This window comes from Opisthorchis viverrini, assembly GCF_000715545.1.
Source record: "Opisthorchis viverrini unplaced genomic scaffold opera_v5_482, whole genome shotgun sequence".
In the NCBI taxonomy this organism is placed as follows: Eukaryota; Metazoa; Platyhelminthes; class Trematoda; order Opisthorchiida; family Opisthorchiidae; genus Opisthorchis; species Opisthorchis viverrini.
This window is the reverse complement of record NW_008752146.1, coordinates 170,926-183,919: the sequence shown is the minus strand read 5'-3', so window position 1 is coordinate 183,919 and position 12,994 is coordinate 170,926. Positions and strand designations below refer to the sequence as shown.

At 46.1% G+C, this 12,994-nt stretch overlaps 1 protein-coding gene across 1 annotated transcript in view; it reads left to right on the top strand.

Annotated features, from left to right (window-relative positions):
• Nucleotides 1-12,243, top strand: part of T265_11362 (hypothetical protein) — a gene marked incomplete at both ends in the record, with an annotated part of 52,670 nt that extends 40,427 nt beyond the window's left edge. Inside the window, 2 exons of the mRNA XM_009177995.1 lie at nt 7,893-8,232; nt 11,805-12,243. Of these exons, the coding sequence (XP_009176259.1) occupies nt 7,893-8,232; nt 11,805-12,243 (779 nt within the window). The remainder of the gene's footprint in view (nt 1-7,892; nt 8,233-11,804) is intronic.
• Nucleotides 12,244-12,994: the final 751 nt, after the last annotated feature.

Sequence of the window (12,994 nt, the reverse complement as noted above, 5' to 3'; positions counted from 1 at the left end):
AGTTCGTATAATTCACACACACACACACACACAAGTCACCTGAAATACGTTACGGTTCTAGTTTTCGATTCCAAAAACTTCTACTTGGCGCTGAATTCCACGTGTTCTACCCCAGTCGATCGCCCAAAACCTTGTTCACAACACTTTCACTAGAGTGTTTGAATGTGGACTACCCGTCGCCTATTTCTGTAAACCCGTTGTATTCCTCTACCCAAGGTTATCAACTCAGATTCAAATGTTGTCCTGACTGATTGTCATGCGACCCGTGGGAAACATGAGGGCCGGGATACTGCCAGGCCGTCCAAGCCTAGACGGGGGAAGTCGAGAGGCAGAGGTCGGGTTCGAACCACGGACCTTCCGGCCAGTAAATTCGCGCTCTAACCACTGAGCTATCTCGCCCCCAAGTGGTCATCTCAATCACGAACACCGTTCCGGTAGTCTTGCCGCCTTGTTGGTTGAATCCGTGGGCATTGTTGAGTACAACCCATGGGCCATCGTTGATGACCCGATCACCAATCAATGAAGTATCACACGAGGTGTGTCACACTCAGCATACTCTGTGCGTTCGGAAAGGTTCTTTATCCCAAATTATTCTGAGTAATTTGTTTGTAACTTGATTACTCTGCGGAGAATACTGTGGGCCTCAATTGGATTTCGCGCGCTCTATGTGACACCATTTCATTCCAACTTGATGATTAGGATGACTATCTGTTATCGGTTGATCTGGTCAGCGTCATCAGTAAAACCTGTCCTTCAAGAATGACTTCTTGTGAGAATCAGTCAGTCTCTGTCATATCAATGATCGCTGCCATTCACAACAACACTGTCGTAGATTATCGCTCACTTTCGGTCTCGCTGATGGATCCTTTAGACATTCCCAGTCAGTATCCAGTTTTTCAGGTACCACGCCCATCCGATAGCGCCACCCTGTACGTGGTAATGGAAAGAACGGTACTTCCACGGTTTCATTGACACCCTTCCCAAAACCGACAGAAAAGTCGTATCCGGAGATGAGTTTGGGAAAACAAAAAATGTTTTGGTAATGTCACGTGACATCTCCGTTGAAAACTCTGTCAATCCATCAGACCGGCGGGATGTAACGTTAAAAATGTCGACATACGACTCCAGGTGGTTAGGTTTCACATTTGTATGTTATTCTGGCCGACCGCTCAACTGTTTACGCGCTCAGCCTGGTGTTGATTTTGAATTCCGGGCGTCTTCAGGAAGCATTGTCCAAGTGCATGTACGTTCCTCTGTTGTTTTCGGTTCAATTGTTGAGTTCTGTTTCCGTCTTCCCCTTTGGAAGGGTTACGTATGTCGAATACTTCGAGAACTTGACGTAGTCGATTTTGTCGCAGTTGAAAGCGGTCGTTTGGGGGCAAACCATTGTTGGTATCAGAAACGTTCACGTTTCCGGACGTTTTTGTTATTGATTCGAATGATGTACGTTGGCTGGTGCGCTCAAGAACAGCCCATAATTCCTCTGGAGTACTACCCAGAACGACATTATCGTCAGCACGGTTCAGCTCCTTGAGTCATGCATCTAGGCTGGGTTGAGTACCCGAATGGCTTTGTGCGGGCATATACCATTATCCGGTCAGTAACGGAAGTGGACAGACGGCGTTAATGCAGTCATCAGCCTTGCCCACGTTGGATTCTCTGTCCAACGCCAGTGTCTCCTCATCATATACGTGGACATGGGCCTGATCTTACGTCCTGACACTCGAACGTCTTCTGTAGGTCCCGGTCAGACTAGTCAGGGAAGGTCTACACTACACGGGATCAACCAAGTCCTCCGTTTTATTCGATTAGTAAATCCGTCGAATACAACCCTCCATCCTTGAGAGACATTTTCAATTTCACGTGCTCTCTATTGATTTAGATAGGGCATATCCAAGCCCAGACTACCCGTAATGGCCCTTGCAGTGGGTCGGACCAACTGAATTATCAGTGGCTTGTGTGAATCGTTGCCTTGGACACACTAAGCATTCTCCCATTTAACCTCAAAGTTACCGTCCCTAATCACTAACTATCATCTGTCTGTGATACCAATTTGTACAAATGATTGTATCAGTAATTTCTGTGAGACACCTGGTTATGGAGACAGCCTGCGCCCGTTTACATGATCTGCAGAAGTCTGTCCTGAGTTCTTTCAATGAATCTTGACAATCAGTCAGTTACTTGAACGTGTTGGCGGGACTTGTAGAGTTCGAATTCACATCACTCTCGTTTGACTAGTTGTTTTCCTGCCCTGGTCTAATAATTCTGGTGAGTCCCCCCCCCCAAAGAGGCTAAGCACTGGACACGATTTTTGCTCTTATTAGGGCGCATCAACGGTGTCTAGGTTTGAACTGACATGGGAAGTGAGCGTGTTACCACTGCTCCACCAGCGCACGCTGCGCCGCTCCGAATTTTCACGCCGCACGTGTTCACGCTTGAGCGAGTTTGCCCAACTGCTCGGACCACAACTCAGTAACTATCTCGTTTGTCTCGATCAAGCGGGCCAACCGTCAGATAGCCCCACCAGTGCTGGACAAGTTTCGTACGGGACTTGTAGTGTTCAAGTTCCTACTCGCCCCGTGGAAAACGCCAGTCACGGTTTTCCGTATGACATGCCGATCCCCGAATGTACAATCTTCGCACCGGATTGGGTTGAATAGTTTCAAGAATGGGGATTTCGGTAGATTGTGCTCGGGAGATGTTGGTCAGGTATGAGTCGAAATGCAGATGCTTCAACGGATGGTCGAATTCGAATGGCATCCATCTAAACGGTGGGAAGCGTTTGCACTGCTGATAAATTGATAGTTGGTACTTGACTTGCAAGCGTTTCATCACCATTCACGGAAACATCATCAGTATGCGGTTGGCTAAGTAGTTCCTCTCTTCCTGCTAGCGTTCATCTAGTTTGCGAAGAACAGCTTGAGCTCCAACCTGATTGGTCATTTACAATCACCTCACTTGGAGTCTGCTTGGTCCGTTCGTGATATGTGTTGCGTTGTGGTTTGCTTTTCATGGATTCAATTGGTCAGCTGCACATTGTCTTTGTTGGTGAACTTTTAGTGTTTGTGTGCCTCTTATAGACCACCGGGCACATGTTACACTCTTGGCGGACTTCCGCTTGATGACTCCTACCAACTGAGTGGTTTACGACTGGGCCCATTACTGCTCTGAATTTCAAAGTGACCTCATCACTTGTGCAAGAAAGCTTCCTTGTTCGCTGTACTCCATTGTTACTTACCGCCGCCTGCTAGATGCCAAGGAAACTTTCCAAAAAAATATATCAAGTTCGTCTAGCTACTCGGTTGGGGTGTGTCCCCTACCATGATCTCGTGAAGTACATGGTGAGGTCCATATTTCTCTTCACGCTTTCCTTCGAGTAAAACCTGCTTGAAATATCAAGGGTCGAGTATGATTTTAGTTCACTGGATTCCAAAGTGGGCCACCACCTCAGAAATCCCCTTTAGGGTATTCGGAAAAACGGTCATTCAGGAAGTGTGGAGAAGGTAACTAAAATGGGGTCAGAATTCGCTCCTCAGTGTTTAGTCGCAGTGATTTATGGTTGGAATACATTGGGTGCCTGAACTCTAGTTTACTTCCAACGTAATTTGTCTTCAACAACTCTTTGAACGATCCCTGGAATTTAGTTTTGTCCATCCACGAATCCACACCAATGTTGTGTACACCGGCCTCACCTCTTATGGGCGATTCCACCGGATGAATCCACAAACAGATTTTCAGTTTTGGAATTCAGTCGCACCGTATTGTCCGTGCAATGTATTTTTCTCTTTTTCCGACGTACGGACAACACCTGTTGCCCAATGTCTGTTTCGAAATTCTGTTGAGCTTCTAAGACTGTTATCGGACTACCAAAACATCCTGGATCATTCACCAATGCTACGAGTAACCAGGCGTTCGTTCATTTTGCGTAGCGAATTGATACAAACGTGAGATCCGGACGAATAAATCTCTTTACGATATTCTAGTAAGATCAGAGAATGAATGAGATCCGGGAGAGATATCGCCACCCCTTAAGGACGTCACAAACGAGCGATTCGGCTGGATTCCAGGTGAATCTCCTGTCAAAACCAAATTGGTAAGCAGATGAGTAACTGGGATTTCGTGCACTTTGGGTTCAAGTAGAACATAAGGTTACCGAGCAGGGAACTAACAGGGAACTTCGCCTACCTGATGAGTAGAAGGAATAAAAACCGTTCGTGTGCTGTCGAAGAGTTTTCAGCAACCTTATAAGTAGTGTGTTTCGTCAATACAATTCACTGCTTGGACTGCGCACCATTAGGACATCCTGTCTTTCCCGCTTTTACGGAATGAACTTGCCAGCATGAAATTTGAACCTGAAGTCAGTGAATCAATTTATTGAGAAACATTACCCAGAAAATGCAAGTTTTCTTGGAACTACTCTGAACAAAACAGTCCTATGATCAACAAGCACAACAAATACGTGTTCAACCCGTCCTTGTGCGTTTTCGAAAACAACCTCAGTGACACTGGGGACGGTGATCATTCGTCTTTTGCCTATTTGTAATTTGCATTGGGTGACGCGCAGTGGCTCCTCAGCAAGCGTGTCAACGGAACTCCCAGTCGCTTTATCAACAGTATGGTTATGTCCTCAGTCTACCGATTTATGAGGTTGTCTGGCAACGGTCAAACGTTTTGAAATAAGATTCAACAAAGGAAACACTTCAGCGTGTGCCCTTCTTTACTGCAACTTTCTAACACGGCAAGTCGATTTTCACCAACGGAACAGACTTTCGTTCCGGGTTTCAGGCCTGATTTTTGAGGTACGATTTGCCGGTTGCACAATCCAGACGTATCTAGCAGGCGAGTAGTTCCAGTCCTTTCTCCTAAAACGAGAAGGAAGCAGAAAGTTTTTGAGGAAATCAAGTGATTTGACATTGAATATTATCATTTTAATAAAGTCATCTCGAATTATTAAGTCCCCCCCCCATCGTCAAGGTGCCTAGACCAAATGAGGTACGATTTACTGTTTCGATAATTTGATATTGTCCAGAATAGAACACCGATCTTTTCAAGACGTGCTTTTTGGAAAAATTTATTCACTTACCATGACCTCAAGTTCGCTTTCAGATAGCTAGACAATTATTACGTGTACCCCACCGACTAGAGTCGGATACCGAAAATTCCAGCTTCGTCACAGAATCATCGCCATCATCAGAGACGGCAACACCAGTGTTGACATTAATACCTCACTGCCGTACAACCACAAAGTTCATCTAATTATCGAGAACTACACTTATTTTGCAAATCAATTTGGTTTTTACGGGAGACTCAATTGAATCTCTCGTTTATGATGTTCTCCAGCTGAATGTGCTGCACACAGGTCGCCTCATGTTTCATTTGGCACGATATACGAGACATCGCAGTATATTTTCACATGGGAAACTACTCACAAGGTTGCTGAAAACTCCTCGACAACCCACGACCGGTTTCGTCCTTCTTGGGACCCATCGGGTAGGCGCAGTCCCCGAGTTTCCATCAACCTTATGTTCTACTTGAACCCAAATTGGACAGTTTTCGATGACCCCCAAGATGAGCGAAACTGGTCGTGGGTTGTGAGCAACCTTGTGAGTAGTTTCCTCCATCTAATGATATTTAGAGCTTTAGAATGGAATGAGGAGAAAAGGGAGGCTGAAGGAGTGCAATGGCCTATCGCATGCATTCTACACCTCCAACCGCTCAGCAAGACAATCTGGAAAGAAACTGCCATAGAATATATAAAAACTGGCAAGCAGATGGTTTTGACACTTTACTCTCAAACTGAGCCTTTAAAATTATGATTAGAACTTAAGAATGTAAACAAAACCCCTATTGACCATTTAACAGCTGATTCAAGGCCACTTTGGGATTCAGACGCGATGGATATAGTAGCGGCTGTGTGGAGCGTTGGGTTGCATAGTGCATGAATCGTGCCTATTTGTGTACTTTGACCTCTATGAGTATAAGATCCGAGGATGGAATAATCGAAACCACGTTTGTCCACCAGACCTCTCGGCATCAAGTCCACCGGACAGACTCCCCATAATTTTGGGATTTTTTTCTCCCATACCTCACGAAATGCAGCCAATCGGAATTGGTTTAATTGGCGAAGTTTTTTTCTCAACATGCGACAACAGTTTGCTGAAGATTTATGGCTGACGCCATTCTATCCACACGCCCACAGCAATGAAAGCTGGGGTGTTATCAGTTCCAGTTAGACTTCGAAACAAGTATCCGGATTTGCGTGATACGTTGCTGAGTTGGTGAGTCGAGTCCAGGTAGCTAAGTGGTTAGGGCGCGAACTTGCTTACCGGAAAGTCTGTGGTTCGAACCTCAGTCCGACTTCCCGTGTCTAAAAACCTTATGGATCCACTGAGGACAAATATTTTTGCAAGCAATTTTTCTGTCGATTTTTCAGAGTCTTTGAATCTGTCATTCGGCATCATTTCACCCGTTACATAAAGGGAAAAATGACAAAGATATTCAGTCATCCGAAGCGAGTCGGGAAATGATGTGATTGAGCACATCTCATCTTTGACCTGTTAGAGTGATCTTTTTTCGGGAAATTGGTTTTCCGGACATGACGACCGAGTTCGTGTGTGTACTTTATTTGTTATCAGGTGTGGCGTGTGGTTGAGGATGGACAAGACATGAAGAGCTGTGGAATGAATGCTCAGTAGCCTCGAAAAAAAGATGCTCCGTGCAATCGAGTGCTTCTGTCCGGAACTGAGTGGCCAAATCTCTCGGTAGATTGTTCAACAACAAATTCACTCAGTGATGGTTTCTGTTTTATGAGTTTGTTAGAAAATTTGAAAATCGTAGCGCCTAGATTGTATACTCTCTCCAGCATTGTATCGATGCTGGTCACGGTTTTGGCCCTGTCCTCGCATTTAAAAACTGTCTGAGCGCTTCATGACGGTCTTTCCTTCCTACAAAAAAGCAGTACTGTACTGGAAATACACACAGCAGATATCTGGTGAAGTAAAACTCACCAAAACTAACTAGAAATCAACTGGCGCACCACACACTCATAGTGTTTTCTTATTTCTGGGAGAGAGGTTGACCGTATTTAGGGACAGTAGGACCAACAACTTCAAAGTTTAGAATTCCGTTTTCTATTTTTCGGGGGGGAAGGTTGGTTGTCGATCAAGCGGTAATGTTTGCAGTACTGAGAGGTGAAGGTTTCGTTCCTCATCTCTACCAAAGCCGTACAAGTAATCAGAGTTTCCGTTTTCGCACTATGCGAGCAATCCTTCCAGGGTTTGATCGTTCCTTTCAATGCTGGAGTTCAACAACTTCCTTTTGATCAGAAAAACATCGAATTTGGAGGAGTCATTCTGCTTCAAGCTGAAGTAATTCACGCTTACCCTGTTGTGTAATATTATGTTGAGCCTGTCGACAAGTGAACCACCCGCAACTCATAATCTTTTTTGGTGTTTGATGCCAACAGGCTGAAAAGCATGTTTTTGAGTATCTCATGACAAGAAACCCAACTGACTCTTGAAATACAAATTCTTACCCCAATTCGCTTTTCACGAGAGACCCAGCTGATTCTCAACTGAATTTGTCGTTTTTTTGTCTTGTCCAACTGAATGTGCTGTTTCAAGATTCGGTAGTGTGGCTTCTGAAAGAAACTATTCACACGTTTGCTGCTAAATCGTCTTCAGCAACCCCTATGAGTAGTTTCGTCCACAAAAATAAACTGATTTTTTGCAAAATCTTGGGCCGAACTGGCCTGGCGCCGAACCTCGGTATAGCCGGTATCTTTTCAGAGGCGTCATATGAGTTTTAATGACTGAGAATCATCTATAATCTCATGCCATTCACTCAGTTCCCAACCTTAAATTCCTTTCTGTGGATTGTTTTTTTTCCTTCAGAGTTGGACAGAAGTTGCCTATGCCGCGGCTGTCCTTGTGTTGGCCATCAGAGCCTCTGTCATGCAGCCTCTTCTATGGATTGCTGCATGGCCCCTCCGGAATTTCGGCACCCCCGTCCACCCCCCGGCAGTTCCTCCAACGGTGTCGGTCGTAATGGCGCAGCGGATCCGCTCCACGCTGCCGACAATGGCAATAACAGCAACAGTGGCAGTTCATCCTCCGTTTCCACACCTCCCAATTCGACCCCAACTCGGCGTTATAATCGCCGTGTTGTTTTACCCCCGGTTCGAATGAGCCATAACGAAGAAGTGAATTCATTGCTTCGAGAGATTATGGAACGGTATGCTCCTCACTTTTGTGAAGAGATTTTTTTAATAAATCAACCTTTCCGTTCACAAAAGCACACAAGTGGGACTGACGGACCGTGCGCGGCAGTGCTTACTTAAAGGGGGGTCTTATAACTGCAACTGGTCTCAAACAACTGTGCGAACTTTGCATGGTCACTAGTACGTTAAGATTCATGCAATTTTGGGGGGATGTGAAGAGGGCATGAGGTGCCAAGAAATTGATTCGATAACAAAGTGGATGGTTGGATAAAAGATGGTGTGGAACAACTGATGCTCGTGGGTGCCAGAGTAAATACGAAGATGACACGTTTCAACCGCAGAGAGTTATCGGTTCGAGAGGGGATGGCGATAAGACGGATGCTCTCCTAGACTTGACTGAGTGTGGATGAACAAATAGGGGTAAATTCACCATAGACATGAAAACATAATGCGACGTATACTGAGTAACCAAAGAGATCTTCAAACAACGAGCAGAAAAACGGTGGAGAGGCATTTAGAAAGGTTAAATATGGCTACAAGAGATGATCCCTACTCACCGATTTTGGATTGCAGGTTGTGAGATGGCGATGCTGGCAATAACACACGAGATAATTCTGTTGCCACGGAGCAAAAATACTACAAGGAATAAAGTCCATCCGTGAGAAGACCCTACGGGCGAGATGGCCCAAGTGGTTAGAGCGCGAGTCTACTGACCGGAAGGTTCGTAGTTCGAATCCGACCTCTGCCACTCGACTTCCCCTGTCTAGGCTTGGACAACCTGGCAGTATCCCAGCCTTCGTGCCTCCTTCGGGTGGCAGCTAGGCACAGAAAGGGTGTTACAGCGGAACGCTTTATTAATTCTCATGCATAGTGCATTATTCTTGCTCAAACTGCCAATCTTGTATGCCCAAATTAGGTGAGGGTTTATTAGTGCACAGGTGATGATGATGGCCGTAATACGAATCCGAAGGTGTATGCACTAATAAACGCGTTTACCATGATTGACAGTGGTGGGTTGCAACACGTATAAAAATAAATACAATGCAAAATGGGAGCAAGTCAAAAGAGAAACTTATCGTCTGTGAGAGTCCGGACGGCGGGAACGTGTTTTCTCCGCAGCATGGCTGCTACAAGTGTTCCATAATTGTCCGTGGACTTGTGGGGAGTGGTTGACTTCCTGCTCCCTGTGCGCGCGCGAGTCTGTGTGCTGACTGTGTTCGGCTTCCCTATAAGTAGGTCCGTTTGCGTGTACGTGGGTGTGTCAGCACATGAGTCGTTGCTACGCTCACTAGACGGTACAGACAATCGATGTCCGATGAGTCATTTTGATGTGACGTGTTTGCGAGTTTGAAAAAAGTCAAGTCTCGTGATCCGGTGAGCGACTGTGAGCTGAACAGTCAAGTGTGTGGCTGACCAGGTAGCTGCAGGTGTCAGCGAGCCGAGTGTTGCCAAAGGATATCTAACGACGCCAACCAAGTGGTGTCAGTGAACCACTTGTATATATAAGGCCAGTAGATCCCCCATGGGTCGTCTGTGCCCCAATCCAGAAAGATTGCCTTCAAGACTTCGCGGAATTCCTTTGACAGGGAGTATTCCATGAAAGGTCAGATTTTGAACTGCGTTACGTTATGGAGAGTACAACGGAATGTCTTTCGGGCAGCACAGAAGGGATTTATGCTGACAAGGTTGTAGCAATTTCGAGACAGAATCAATCGGCCTCAGGTTCCTTGAAACGGTGAGGAGAATTGACTGGTGATTTAGTGACGGGATGACTAAACGACTGTAGGTTGAGTCCATGGAACGGAAGAAGGGAAACTGGTAATAGTTTGAACAAGGTGAAGGTCCCTGTTTCTCAACTGCAAGGGATGTATCGGGATTGGGAGGATGGAAATGTCGGGGAGTGGATCTGGTAGCTGAAGACTTTCGCAACTTCTGATGGTGGCTCGCCGAGGGCTAACCACACTCTCTTCCGTAACAGACACCTTTCGATATTACGTTCCCAGAAGTATCGAACAAACACGTGGCGGGAACGATTACACAGAGTAGGGTGTCTGGCAGTGGAATTGAACGGGAACGATGAATGCGGTAATGATCTTCGGGGCACATGAGGTGGGGACGTGATGGCCCAAGTGGTTAGAGCGCGAATTTATTAACCGGAAGGTCCGTGGTTCGAATCCGACCTCTGCCACTCGACTTCCCCTGTCTAGGCTTGGGCAATCTGGCAGTATCCCAGCCCTCATGCTTCCTTCGGGTGGCGTGGCGGCTAGGCACCGGAAGGGTGCTACAGCTGAACGCTTTCTTTATTTCTTCAGATTAGGTGACGAAATACCTCGTCTAATCGACATAGGTGGGGAAATCTAGCAATTCGCGACCGTAGAAGTCGGAAAGAATCGAGTCGAGGTTGTTCGGTAGAATCAAAATTTCAGAGACACATCATTGTCGTGTAGTGCTCGTGGGATAAACGAAATTTGGTTCATATATATACGGAAGTCGAAGCACGGCTATCAATTTCTTTCAGCTGGGAGACACTAATCGAGTGCACACTGCACTGTTGAAATGAAAACAGTGAGATTCTACACATTCATCATATATGAATAAACATTCATTCGGCTGTAGCACACTTTCGGTGCATAACCGTCTTTCCAACTGGATAAAGTACGAGGTACTGCCATATTTCCCAAGCCTAGCAGTCGAGATTTCCGAGGGTTGGGTTCGAGCTTGCGCTCAATATGTTTGTGCCTTAACCACTGAGGAATCTGGAGCCCATTTTCGGAGATATGGCGAAATTTTCTGAATCTTTTTCACGCCTCAAATGGCGAATGTTGATGGGGAGAACAGATCAATTTTCCACTTTCTGGTATAACCTCGTGCGTGTCCACCCTTAAGGCTGGTAACCTAACTACGGGGGTTGGAGTGGAGGGTGTTTGAGTGTTGATACGTCTCTAGACAGCAGCGTAAGCTGTCGGTTTGTGTTTTTGGCCTGGTGTTCAGGGCCTAGTTGAGAGGATCGATGACATCCTAAACGAAGACGTTACCTCGATTACTAACTTTCCTCAAATGTTCGCTTTCCTGTCTAAATCACCGGTAAAATCTCCAACCAACACAGATCGGGATGTTTTCTCGTAGTACGCCGCAATCTATGGTCTGAATGCCTCACCACCTCCCGATTTTTCCCCATCGAGACTTTACGCTCGCCGACTTCTTCACCTGGCGTAACTCGCCCACGGGATTTTTGTACGGGCTTGTGAGTGTCGCGCCTGAGGAGCATCCTGGGATCACCTGTGCGTTTCGTGTCTAGGGTGTGTGTCAAATAATGGTGGATTTGTTGCAAAACACATAGCAGGCTGGTTAATCACTTGTGTTATATCTCCAGTGACAATCCGATATAATCTGGTACTATCACGTGGTTGATTCGGTCTGTATGCCTGCTCATTCTGTCCCCTTTTGGGACTTCATGCTGTCTGACAACAGTGGCACTCTCAGGTCACAAGGAAATCGATAATCTCCATGCTACTCACATCTTTGTGAGTAGCCTAATAATATTCGCAAATAATCAGCAGTCCGACAGGCATATACAGTACTTCAGACATTTCGATGACCAGCATGACATGGTGAATACATCGCACTTGATTCCTCGTTTTCTGCTTACTTCTTTTGCCTTCAGAAACAGTCAGGCGATCACGTTTGACTCTCGAGAGATGCATATGGCCGTGCAGAAAGAATTGCGTCTCCGAAGCCGAACAGTTCAAGGCAATTCTACCTCGGACTCTGTATCGGGACGTGCATCTTCTATTAGCTCTGCTGATGGGTCTGCGGATGCTCGAACTAGCAGCAGTACTCATGCAATGGCCACTTGCCCGAGCAAGGTACCAGTGTCTGGAGCAACGGAGCAACACTCTAGTGAACATTTTACGAAGCGCCATCGAGCCCATCACTGTTGTGCTCGGTATCACACACATTGCTGTCATCTGCGCCATCTTCCTTGTGTCTGTTCTTCTAACTCACATCAGCACCGAAAAGTCTAGCGGGGGATTCACACCAGTTTTTCAACCTCATCTTGTACAGTTCCGCTTATCTCGGAACCGACGCGAGGTCTAATTGTACCTCGCTCATCTGCCTGCCACAAATCGCATAAGTGTTTATGGTAGCGCGAACACTGTATCCATTCAAGGAGACTACCGGAGGTGTATGTCAACACATTTAGACCCACGATTCCACCCCTTTGAGCACATAGGTACGGATGGATCGATGATATGCACAACCGTTTAAGTCCACTGGCCTTCGTTCACCCTTTTTGCCAGTTCCCTTTTCTCACCGTGCAGTTTCAGGTTCACTCACTCACGCCTTGCAATTGAACAAACAGCCGATTAGTCCCGTCGAATCGATAATTTGCTGTACACATACATTTGCAGTGCGTGGTCTGGTTTTGAACAACCACCGCTCATCAGTCCCAATCCTTTTTTAACTTCATCATTCTGCTCATCTTTGTTTTTCATATGCCCTTTTTTGTTCCTTTTTTGTGCCCGCGTTCAGTCTCTGTTTGGCAGCGAAGCAACCGTCACAGAACGTTCGTGATTAGCTCACCATATACAACTTGGCTCTGTGCGCAACCAATACCTCTATATAGTTGCAGTTCTCGTTAATCTCAGACCCATACCTATCCACACACAAACACATAATCAACCGCGGTTGCCATGTTACTCTGTTCTCTTCTGTTCCGAGTAACGTTCGTCGTTTCTGTGTCCTGTTATCCCCGGCACATTCATTCACCAGGTT